This window comes from Mobula birostris, chromosome 2, assembly GCF_030028105.1.
Source record: "Mobula birostris isolate sMobBir1 chromosome 2, sMobBir1.hap1, whole genome shotgun sequence".
Taxonomy (NCBI): domain Eukaryota; kingdom Metazoa; phylum Chordata; class Chondrichthyes; order Myliobatiformes; family Myliobatidae; genus Mobula; species Mobula birostris.
The window spans coordinates 66160018-66173176 of NC_092371.1; the positions used below are offsets into that span (position 1 = coordinate 66160018).

The 13159-nt window shown below is 40.2% G+C and overlaps 1 protein-coding gene across 1 annotated transcript in view; it reads right to left on the reverse strand.

Moving 5' to 3' along the window:
* Nucleotides 1-1719: 1719 nt before the first annotated feature.
* The window catches only part of LOC140210601 (neurotensin receptor type 1-like), a 65577-nt gene continuing 54137 nt past the window's right edge, over nucleotides 1720-13159 (reverse strand). The window contains exons 3-4 of the mRNA XM_072279720.1: nucleotides 11224-11314; nucleotides 1720-1969 (exon numbers count right to left, since the gene is read on the reverse strand). Coding sequence (XP_072135821.1) covers nucleotides 1720-1969; nucleotides 11224-11314 — 341 coding nt within the window. The remainder of the gene's footprint in view (nucleotides 1970-11223; nucleotides 11315-13159) is intronic.

Below are 13159 nucleotides of genomic sequence, written 5' to 3' on the forward strand. Positions count from 1 at the left end.
TTTTTTTTTTTTTTTTTTTTTTTTTAAAAGAGAACCAAGGAAGAGTTATGATTGCCTGCTTTCAAATCTAACATATTTATTTGAAAAAACATAAGCCACTAAAACAATTAACCTGTTTACCACTTCAATGTCGAGCCTCTATATAATTTCACAGAACATATAGTTCCTAAAAATGAAGTGTAAAATATGCCCTGATCTGCTGTTTTACATATGAACAAGTTTACAACCAATTTTGACATTACCCTCTTCAATGGTAAAGCAACAGGTAAGACTTATTTCTATCACCTATTTGACTGCTTTCACTGTTTGGCAAAACCCAATTAATCTTAAACACAAGAGATTATGTAGATACTAAGAATCCAGAGCAATACACATAAAATTTCTGAGGAACTCAGTTGGTTAGGCAGCATCTATGGAAGGGATTCAACTGTCGATGTTTCACACTGACACCCTTCACCTGGACATGGCTTGAAAAGTCAGCTGTTTATTTCCCTCTATAGAGGCTGCCTGATCCGCTGAGTTCCTTCTGCATTTTGCGCGTGTTCCTCCTAATTAATAACAGACAGACAGACAAAGTGCTTCCAGCAAGAACAGAACTTATGTACCTTTAATGATTCAGGCCCCTTTTTGGTTATCATTCTAATTGTTATATTGTATTAAGTATTATGGCCTTGTGGATCTGCAAGAGGTGCTCAGTTGTGAATCTGGTTAAGAAACTTTAAACTTTTAGCATGATTGCAAATAAATAGTTCTAATTAACAGGTTGGTGTGGACAAATGCACCAAGCAACAATTCATGGCCAGTAACTTATTCGGTAGGACATTGCAGTGAAGGTACAAAATGAAAGAAACATAGATATAGTCGGCAATTTATGTTTGGTCACATGCTGAATACAGACCTGGTGGGTGAAGCAGCTTCCTTCTGAGCCTTAACAATTCATAATTTTATGATGCTATTTCCATCCCAACAATTCATTGGCAATTCAGGTACAGTTCATACCTCAAACTCTGTTCATTAGAAGTCTTTTTTGCTCAAACACATCGCTAACTATAAAAACTGGCATTGAACAGTGCATATGAGCTTTAAAAGTATTCTTAAATCTCTTTAAAAGTGTATCCCCACTAACAAAATAGGGCTCTGGTTCCTGCACTTTCTCCAATATTTGGGACCTCGCCTTCCACATTCCATCTGATACACCAGGACTCTGGTATCTGTGATACACGAATACTCTGTTCATTAAGGTCACCAAGACTCAAATTCTTACTTTCTTTAAACTCAACTGGTTCTGTTTCATGCACTCCATTAAAACTTATCAGGTTCAGGAAATTTATTTTACCACTCTACTGTTGAGCATATTAAAAACGTAAATTGAAAGAGTATTGGAGCATGAATTGGAATACAAAAAAAACTCCAGAGTAATTGGTACAATGCATTCAAATCCTGAACATAGGAGATTACTGGACTCCTATTAAAATTCACATAATTTTAGTCCTAAACAGCTGTACTTTTCCTCTTAAATCCTGGGGTCATTTACACTGATGTTCCCTGTCCTGAAAATAAAAAGCACTGCAAATGAGTGGAAACCCAAAGAAATTGCTTTTCAATTAATTAATTACTAATTACTTTTTAATAATAGGATGTTGCTATGAGAGTATTCTTCAAAATTCATTCCAGTAATCACCCAAATTTCATTAGCTATTTGACTTCAATTAATACCTGTTAGTACATTGTTTCTTTTGTGACAATATTGGAGTAATTATGATTGCTGGAAATACTATTTGACTTTCTGCTAATTGCACGAGTCTTGGCTTTTGGTCGCCTGAGAAGACAATAGGAGCTGAGTGTGGAGAAGAAGTTTTGTCTGAAGTTTGTAGAGACCAGGTTGTACAAGATAGGGTTGATAGTGGAGCTGACATAGAAGAGGATATTTGTCACCATGTAGAAGTAATGATAGAAATCGTAGAGAAATCTGAAAGAAGTAACAATAGCAATTAAGATAAAAAAAATGCAGCGTACTTCATAACAAAAGGATTGAGAATGCATTGTTCATTATTTTGTGGGTTCAAGAAGCAATCTTGTAAAGATTGTAAAGCATCCTTCCTCTCCCCCCTCCACCTTTTAATTTTGTTATTTCCCCCCCTTCCTCTCAGTCCTAAAGAAGAGTCTTGGCTTTTTCCAATTAATTAATTACTTTTTAAGCAATTGTTGCTAGGAGGATATTTCCATAGATGCTGCCTGACCTGCTGAGATCCTTCAGGATTTTGTGTGTGTCATCTTGTAAAGGGATTTGAAAACAAAGAGAGTCTATCTGAAATTGTAATTATCCATAACTTCTCAAACTCAAATTATGAGGTTGTATGAATGTTATTAAGGATAGACATAAATTCAGAAAAGTCATTGGGTCTTGGTGCCTCCCTTTTCTAGCCTTAGCTCCCAAGTAAGAAAGGAACCATAGATCAATAATCGAATCAAATTTCCTTCTGGAGGGTACAAAATAAACTTAGATTCTATTCTATTGCTAGTCATCTGAGGAAAGTTAAGTGATAGAAATGTGTTCTGCATGACAGAGCCACATAGTTATAACCTATCACCACTGAAGTCCATCTGTGAAATTCAATCTTATTGACATCACTGACACTGAATATTAAATAATGTGCATAAGCATATGTTTAAAGCACAAAATTAATTTCATTTTGCTTGTAATATTACTTCAGTTACCAGTTCACATTTAATACATTTTGTTTTAAGATTTTTCTAGGTATTTGACCAGTACTTTATTAACAGAATTTAATTTTTGTGTCGTAAGTGTTCTTTAATTACATCAACTCTGTCAGGGAAGGGGAGTATCTTTCAATATTCAAAATATGGATTATAAAGTAATAATTAAAGATATGAATCTATTCACATTTAAATCCCAGATTAAACCTAGCCATTCTGTTCATCCTCCCATTCGACAATCTCTGTTTATGTTAAGTAATTTTCTTATATGCACACAGTTAATTGTGTTTGGAACCTACTGTAAATGCATACTTTGAAGTTTATCTCTATCATATTTTCTCCATTAAAGAGGAGAGTCTTTCTCATTTAAAGTGAATAGATAATTGATGTTGCCAGACAAAGTGAGACTCATTCTACATAAATATAAACCATCCTGGTAGATGAAAGATATTATGCAAAATGGTTTTGTCAAGTACTCTTCTCTTTTTCTTGGGCAGTTCCTTCGGATTGAGAATGACTTTGAACTTCACATGGACTCCAGTTAACGATGCCATCACAGAAGCTCCTGTACCATACTGAGCAGCCATGGGCCAGAGATTCCTATGAATCAGTGGGGAAGTTTTACTTTTTCAAGTAGACTTTGAACACATCCTTCAATCTTTAGCTCATTTTAGGTAATCATTACACGATTCCTCTGACAATGTTTGTAATAAGGGTGTTTCATTCAGGTGTGTGAATGCCATGGCCTACAAATGCCCTTTGCCTCCTCCACCCATCGCCTCCAACTGAGTGCATAATCAATTCTGATTAGTACATAATATGATCAACACTGGGATCCTGGCCTGGGATGGGACAGTAACATTGATTCACTGCATTGGTGCTGCTTCCTTTACCCATGTGGGCTTGTTAATTTTAGCATCTTTGCAACCAACTTCCATGACAGCCTTAAATTCATCTGATCCATCTCTGGCACCTCTCTCCCCTTTCTTGATCTCTCTAACTCCTTCTCTGGAGACAGATCATCTACTGACAAATTTTACAAACTCACTGACTCCCACCGTTGCTTGAACTACACTCAGTTCTCTCAGCTTCCCTACACCTATTCTTCCAATGATGCTTTCCTTTCTGAAATGTCCTCTTTTTTCAGAAAACGGGATTTTTCTTCCACTCCATCCAGAATTCACCCACAATCTTCCGTTTCTTTATGTCTGCCCTCTCTCCATCCCCCTCTCAACGTAACAGAGGATTTCCTTTATCCTTATTACCCCACAAGCAAATGCATCCAACATATCATTCTCCCCAACTTCTACCATCTCCCACTACAAAACCCATCTTCTCTCACCCTTCCCTCTCTGCTTTCCACAGGGAAAACCCTCTTTGTGATTCCCTGAATGCTCATCCATCTACACAGCTAACCACACCCCCGCCACCCCCAGGCACTTATAACTGTCCCAGATGTTACACCTCACATACACCTCCTCCCACACCACCATTCAGGGTCCTAAACACTCTCCAGGTGAGGCAGCACTTCTCATGTGAATACATTGGTGTCATTGATTGTATCTGGTGCTTGCAGTGTGGCCTCTCTACATCTCTGAGACCCAGTGCAGATTGAGGATAGCTTCATCAAGCACCTTTGCTCCATCTGCTGTATAGCCAGGATCTCCTGGTAGCCAGTCATTTTAATTCCACTTCTCATTCCCACATTGACCTGTCTGTCTATGGCCTTCTCCACTGCCATTTTGAGGCTATATGCAGATTAGAGGAACAACACCTCATATTCTATTTTGGGTAGTCTCCAATCTGAAAACATTCCTCTAACCTCTGGTAATCACTTCCCTCTATTGCCCACCCCTTTGTTTTCCCTTTTCCCTCTGGTCCTATTACCTTCTCTCTTTCCCCTCCCAACCCCCATGACCTGCCCGTCACCCACACCCTCTCTCTTGTTCCCCACCCCTTCCCTTTATTCCATGGTCCACTGTGCACTCCCATCAGATTCCAGCTTCCTACATCATTCCCAGTTCTCCCTCCACACCATCATCTCTTCATTCTGCCAATTGGATTCATCTATCGCTGACCAGCTCATGCTCCTCCCCCTACCCCTGAAACTAACTCCTGCCTTCTGTTTTTCTAGTCCTTACAGTGGGCCTTGACCTGAAATATTTACTGTCCATTTCACTTTATAGATGCTAACTGATTGGCTGAGTTCCTCCCTTCCTCCTTTTGTGTGTTGCTCCATTCTAGCATCTGCAGCATTTCTTCTGTCTCCTTTGGTTCACATACTTCCAGTGGATTGAGAGGTATTGTTGAGTTAGCATTAACTAGGATCACTGCTGCCTGGCAGACTACAAGTTTGTACCAAGTTTAATGCCATGATCTTCAGAAACCCTTTTCTACAGTCAACCAAGGTTATACACTACAAGTGGATGTAGCGTACCTGGACTTTCAAAAAGCCTTTGATAAGGTCCCACATAGGAGATTAGTGGGCAAAATTAGGGCATATGGTATTGGGGGTAGGGTACTGGCATGGATAGAAAATTGGTTGGCAGACAGGAAACAAAGAGTAGGGATTAACAGGTCCCTTTCAGAATGGCAGGCGGTGACTAGTGGGGTACTGCAAGGCTCGGTTCTGGGACTGCAGCTATTTATAATATATATTAATGACTTAGATGAAGGGATTAAAAGTAACATCAGCAAATTTGCAGAAGACACAAAGCTGGGTGGCAGTGTGAAATGTGCGGAGGATGCTGCAATAATGCAGGATGACTTGGACTGGGTGAGTGGGCAGATGCAGTTTAATGTGGATAAATGTGAGGTTATCCACTTTGTTGGCAAGAACAGGAAGGCAGATTACTATTTGAATGGTGTCAAGTTAGGAAAAGGGGAAGTACAACGAGATCTGGGTGTCCTTATACATCAGTCACTGAAAGTAAGCATGCAGGTACAGCAGGCAGTGAAGAAAGCTAATGGCATATTGGCCTTCATAACAAGGGGAGTTGAGTATAGGAGCAGAGAGTTCCTTCTGCAGTAGTACAGGGCCCTGGTGAGACCACACTTGGAGTATTGTGTGCAGTTTTGGTCTCCAAATTTGAGGAAGGACATTTTTGCTATTGAGGGAGTACAGCGTAGGTTCACGAGGTTAATTCCCGGGATGGCGGGACTGTCATATGTTGAAAGATTGGAGCAGCTGGGCTTGTATACACTGGAATTTAGAAGGATGAGAGAGGATCTGATTGAAACATATAAGATTATTAAGGGATTGGACACGCTAGAGGCAGGAAACATGTTCCCGGTGTCGGTGGAGTCCAGTACCAAAGGCCACAATTTGAGAATAAGGGGTAGGCCATTTAGAACGGAGTTGAGGAAAAACTTTTTCATCCAGGGAGCTGTGGATCTGTGGAATGCTCTGCTTCAGAAGGCAGTGGAGGCCAATTCTCTGGATGCTTTCAAGAAAGAGTTAGATAGAGCTCTTAATAATAGCGGAGTCAAAGGATATGGGGAAGAAAGCAGGAACGGGGTACTGATTGTGGATGATCAGCTATGATCACAGTGAATGGCGGTGCTGGTTCAAAGGACCAAATGGCCTACTCCTGCACCTATTGTCAATTGTCTATTCTACCCATTAGATATCAGTTAATAAAAACACCAGCAATATAACAGTAGGACTTGAAATTATCTGGTACTTTCCATACACATTTTAGACGTTCCAGAATCACTTTACAATCAATCAAGAATGGGTTAATGTAATTTGGGATAAAGCAGCTGTGTGTCAGCAGCTTTCAACAGCAGCCAAGGTGGTAATTGCCAAATTGTCAGCCTTTCAAATGTTGATAGAATAATCAATATTAGGGAGAATAGCAGGATTAATTTTCCTGCTCTTCCTATAAATAATGTCAAGGGATGTTTCATATCCACCTAAGTGATCTGATGAGACCTCAGTTTAACATAATGTTATTAGTATCAGAACTTGTGATTTCTGTCAGTCATCGACCTGTAATTCTGGCTTTATCTGTCTCTCTATTACTACAGCCTGCACCACTGAGCCTGTCCCACAAACCTGCTATAGGCAACACGTGACAAAGACAAATAAGCATTGTGAGATTTCAAATGCCACATTGACCTACTTGGTCTCACCTTATCACAGATATTCTCTCTCTTACTGAAGACCTATTTTCTCTCTCTCCCAGTTTTGAGGAAGGTTCCCAGATCTGAAACATTAACTCTGGCTTCTTTTTTCATAGATGCTGCTTGACATACTGAATGTTTCTGGTATTTCATGCTTTTATTTCAGAGTTATATCTTCTGCATTTTTCTTCATTTCTGAAGGCTATTCATGGACAAGAATAGAAGAACTCAAGAAAATAGGAGCATGAATAGGCCACCTGACATCTCAAGTCTGTCATTCAATATGATCGCAGCTGACCTACCTAAGACCTCAACTCCTCTTTTGTGCCAATTCCCCACAGACCTCAATTAGATCTTAAGACCTATTGAGAATGCGTCACCCTTTAATCATGACTGATTAATTTTCCCTCTCAACCTCATTCTCTTGCCTTCTCCCCAAAACCTTTAACACCCCTACTAATCAAGAACCTATCAACCTCTGCTTTAAATATACCCAATGCAATAGCCTCTACAGCCATCTGTGGCAATGAATTCCACAGATTCACTGCTCTCTGATTAATAAAATTCCTCCTCCTTCTATTCTGAGGTTGCGCCCACAGGTTCTAGACTCTCCACTTTTGGAAAAATTCTCTCCACGTCCATTCTTTCTAGGACTTCCATTGATCTTTCAAGTATTTATCTACCTCCTCTTTAAATACCTGTGTGTTCTAGTGTCCATCATCATCCAGTATAGAGAAAAGGTATCACATAAGACAAAAGACATTGGAGCAGACTTAGGCTATTCAGCCCATCAAGTTTGCTTCATCATTTCAACATGGCGATCCCAGATCCCATTCAACCTCATAAACTTGCCTTCTCACCATATCCCTTGATGCCTCAACCAGTCAGGAATCCATCAACTTCTGCTTTAAATATACCCATGAACTGGAGTGCACCTCAGGTTGTGGCAGAGCATTCCATAGGTTCACCACTCTTTGGCTAAAAAAATTCCTCCTTACTCCTGTTCTAAAAGGCTGCCCCTCAATTTTGAGGCTGTGCCCCCTAGTTCTGGATACTCCCACTAGAGGAAACATCCTCTACACATCCACCTTTTCAAGTCCTTGATTCAATGAGATCCCTTACATTCTTCTAAATTTCAGTGAATACAGGCCGGCCCAAAGCTGCCAAACACTCCTCATATGTTAACCCCTTCGTTCCTGGAATCATCCTCGTGAACCTTCTCTGGACTGTCTCCAATGACAATACATCCATTCTGAGATAAGGGACACAAACCCATTAACAATACTGCAAGTGTGGCCTGACTAGTGTCTTACAAAGCTTCAGCATTACCTCCTTGTTGTTATATTCTATTCCCCTTGAAATAAATGCCAACATTGCATTTGTCTTACCACAGACTCAATCTGTGAATTAACCTCCTGGGAGTCTTGCATGAGTACTCCTAAGTCCCTCTGCACCTCTGATGTTTGAATTTTCTCCCCATTTAGATAATAATCTGCACTATTGCTCCTTTTACCAAAATGCATTATCATACATTTCCCAATACTGTATTCCATCTGCCACTTTTTTGCCCACTCTTCCAATTTGTCTAAGTCCTGCTGCAATTGCATTGTTTCCTCAGCACTACCTACCCCTCCACCTATCTTCATATCATCTGCAAACTTTGCCACAAAGCCATCAATTTCACTATTATTGACGAACAATGTGAAAAGTGGCAGTCCCAATACTGATCCCTGAGGAACACCACTAGTCACCAGCAGCTAATCAGAAAAGGTCCCCTTAATTCCCACTCGCTGCCTCCTGACTTTCAGCCATTCCTCTATCCATGCCAGTACATTTCCTGTAACACCATAGGATTTTATCTTGTTAAGCAGCCTCATGTGAGGCACCTTATCAAATGCCTTCTGAAAATCTTAGTAAATGACACCCACAACTTGTCTTTTATCCACCCTGCTTGTTACTTCCTCAAAGAATTCTAACTAATTTGTCAGGTAAGATTTCTCCTCACAGAAACCATGCTGACTTTGACTTATTTTATCATTAGTCTCCAAGTATTCCAAAACCTCATCCTTAATATAGACTCCAACATTTTCCCAACCACTGAGGTTAGGCTAACTGGTCTATATTTTCCTCTCTCTTGTCTTCCTCCCTTCTTAGAGTGGAGTGACATTTGTAATCTTCCAGTCCTCTGGGACCATTCTTGAAAGATAATGACCAATGCATCTGTTGTTTCTTCAGTAACTTCTCTCAGGATTCTGGGATGTAGTCTGTCTGGTCCAGGTGACTTATCCACTTTAAGACTTTTTATTTTGCCTTGCATTTTTTCCTTCCTAATAGCAATGGCACTCACTCCTGCTCCCTGATGCTCATGGACCTCTGGCACACTGCTAATGTTTTCCACAATAAAGGCAAAGTACTTAAGTTCATCTGCCATTTCTTTGTCCCCCATTACTACCTCACCAGCATAACTTTTCAGTGTTCCAATATCAACCTTCATCTTCCTTTTATTCTTCATATAACTGAAAAACCCTTTAGTATCCTGCTTTATATTATCAGCTAGATTGCCCTCCTATTTCATCTTTTCCCTTCTTATAGCTTTTTTAGTTGCCTGTTGCTGGATTTTAAAAGCTTCCCACTCACTTTTGCTACCTTATACACCCTTTCCTTGGTTTATATTCAATCCTTAACTTCCCTTGTCAGCCACTGTTGCCTAGCACTTCTATATGAGAATTTCTTCTTCTGTGGGACATATCTATCCTGCGCCTTGTGAACTATTTCCTGTAACTTCATCGGCTCTGCTCTGCCATCATACCCACCAGTACCTCCTCCAAACCACCTAGGTAAGCTTCTCTCTCATGCCTCTGTAATTGCTTTTATTTCCATTGTGATACTGATACGTGTGACTTATGCTTCCTCTCAAACTGAGGTCTGAATTCAATCATATTACGATCGCTGCCTCCTAGGGGTTACTTTATGATAAGCTGAATAATACTATCTGGGTTATTGCACAACACACAATCTAGGATAGCCTTTCCCCTAGTAGGCTCGAGCACAAGCTGCTCTAAAAGGCATATCGTAGGCATTGAAAAATTTTCCTCTCTTGCGATCCGATATCACGAATGGCAACTAGAATAAAACAGTGCAATGACTGTTTGCGTTAGTGAATTATTCAAAATTCTAGCTTCATTGAATTCCCTACAAATTGGTTACTTAGATCCTTGAATCTGTGCTGAGTTCCTTCAGGTTGTTATAGCCAAGGGTGGTAATGGGGACAAGCTCCCACTACCTATTAAATGCTTCCAATAGCGTGCGCTTCAAATAACTTCCGACAATTATGTCCAACACATGACCTTCACGCATGGCTTAGCTACTGACAGAAGAAGGGGCAAAGGCAGGTTACTGACACCTTAAAACCATTTGCCTCGGACATTTGCAGCAGTGGTCGGCAGCTCAACTACGAGAAGGAAAATGCTGAACTCAAATCTTTGCTGCCTTGCAGCTATACCCACTCATGGGGAAGACTTCGGGAGTAAACCCCGAGGGAGAAACTGGAGCTGGAGTCACTAAAGCAGTCCTACGTTGAGTTCATCCCTGACTGGTGACTCCTGTGACGCTGCTGGTGTCAAACTGCATCAGTCTCTGCTGCTCCACTGGGTTCATCAGATGCATGGAGAGGGGGAACTTGCTACATGGGCAACAGCTTGCCCTCCATATTCTACTGCTCAGGTTTTCATATCTGTAGAGCTAGGATGCAACATTCATGGACAACCTTGACCGATGGAGGCCTCACTCACCTGTGCTGATTTTTTGACATGTAGCTCTGTCACATAGCATCCTTTAGTTTTGATAGTTGAGTTTATGTAGGGAAAATTCATTCATTCTAGATTTGGGTTTGAGAATCTTAATTTAGTTTTGATATATTAGGTTGCATGACTATTGTAATGTGAAAACATGAGGCAACCATTTCGTAGATGGTAAGTTCCCACAAATAGTAAGTGAAAATGAACAAGTTGCAATTAAGTACTTATATATTTAGACATGTTTGTTAATACTGATCGATAAATATTGTCTTGAAAGGAATGGCTCTCTGTTCTGCTTAGGATTAATTAGGATTAGTTCTCTGGGATTTATTGTGTTTAGTAAGTCTTTTAGTCTATTCTAAAGACAGCATGTGACAAGTTGGCACATTTTCATCACTGCAAGTCTCTGGAGTGTGACTTGAATCCACAACCAATTGGCATTAATCCAGAAACCCATTAATATTCTGCACAAATCATGTTAGAATACTCAAAGATGGAAAAGGAATGTTAGCCTCATATTTTCCATAAAATATTAAGCAATAATATTGCCATCAAATTAGAACTCTAGTCATTTGGTACTTACTCTGTCCACTGATGTTTGGGCACATAACAGAACATGAGACGACGCACGTGATATGGAAGCCAGCATACCACAAAGGCAATGACTACAGCCCCTGCAGATTAAAACGAATATCTCTGAATTTTTTATCCTTCATATCACCATGCTTATTCAATCAAACCAGGAAGAACTTAGAACATAGAATCTACAGCACATTACAGGCCCTTTAGCCCAAAATGTTGTGCCAACCATGTAACCTACTCTAAAAATTGCCTAGAATTATCCTATCACATAGCCCTTTATTTTTCTAAGCTCCATTTACCTATCTAAGAGACTCTTAAAAGACCCTATTATATCTGCTTCCACCGTCAGTATCGGTAGTGCATTCCACGCACCCACAACCCTGTGTGTGAAAAACTTACCCCTGACATCCCCTTGGTACCTATTTTCAAGCACCTTAAAACTATGCTACTTTGTGTTAGCCATTTCAGCCCTGGGAAAAAGCCTCTGGCTATCCACACGATTATCATCTATCAGGTCACCTCTCATCCTCCGTCACTCCAGGGAGAAAAGGCCAAGTTCACTCAACCTATTCTCATAAGGTACACCCTCCAATCCGGGCAACATCCTTGTAAATCTCCTCTGCACTCTAAAGATAAAGAAAAATAAAGAAAGTTGAGGAAACCCTTCACAATAAAATATCCCCCAAAATTTGGATATTCTTCCAATTAGTACATGACTAACATAGGTGATGAATGTAGTTAGACATGTATGATTTGAAGCAATGACATGAAGTTGATAGACTCACAGAGTCACGGAGCATTGGAATATGGATACAGGCACCTTGGTCCAACAAATCTATGTTGAACCATGTCTGTCATAAGGTTAGCCCAAGTTTCCCATTTTGACCTGTATTCCTCTAAGCCTCGGCCCTCCAATTTCTTCTGAAATGATTCTATTGTACCTGCCTCAACTACTTCCTCTGGCAGCTCATTCCATATACTCACCACACTCCATGTGAAAAAGTTGCCCCTCAGGTCCCTTTTAAATCTTCCCCCCTCACTCTAATCTAATTTTGGACTTCCCTACCTTGGGGAAAATACTGTTATAATCCAACTTATCTATGCTACTCATAATTTTAAACACATTTATAAGGTCACCCCTTATTCTCCCACATTCCAGGGAATAAAGAGCTAGCCTGGCCAATCTCTCCCTATAACTCAGGCCTGTGCACCTGTAAATGTTAATTGTTGTATTATCTAGAGTTGATAAGTCCTTGTGATTTCTGTTTAATCTTATCAAGCTTATTTTCAGTGGCACAGGTTTTCCACATACTGTGATTACTTAAAGTGGACTCCCAATTAGTGCTTATTGCGGGGTTGATATGTTTTGAAAATGAGTCATCTCATGATGTTGCTCAGTTGAGTCACCTCTGCTAGAATTCCTATGGATAAGCATTAGTTTCTGTCTTTACATGGGAGCCCGTCGTTCCTCCACACCTGGGTTCAGTCATCTCTCAGCACACACCATGACATCTAGTCCTGGCAACATTCTCGTAAATCTGTTCTGCACCATTTACAGTTTAACCATGTCTTTCCATTTATAGGGTAACCAAAGCTATGTGCAGTACTCCAAGTGTGACCTCACCAATGACTTATACAACTGCAATGTAATAAGCCATCTCCTGTACTCATTGTCCTTAATGATGGAGGCTGGCATGCTAAACCAGCCTGTCTACCAGCTTTTCCCCATCTTGTCTACCTGTTATTCCATTTTCAATGAATGATATACTTGTGTTCCTAAGTCCCTCTTTTCCATTGCACTCCTTTATACTATTTATAGTATTCACTCCATTCTGTTACTTATACCATTCATAGTATAATTTATACACTGGTTTGACTTTCTAAAATGCATCACACTGAACTGTATTGAAATCCATTTGCCACCCTTGGCCCACTTT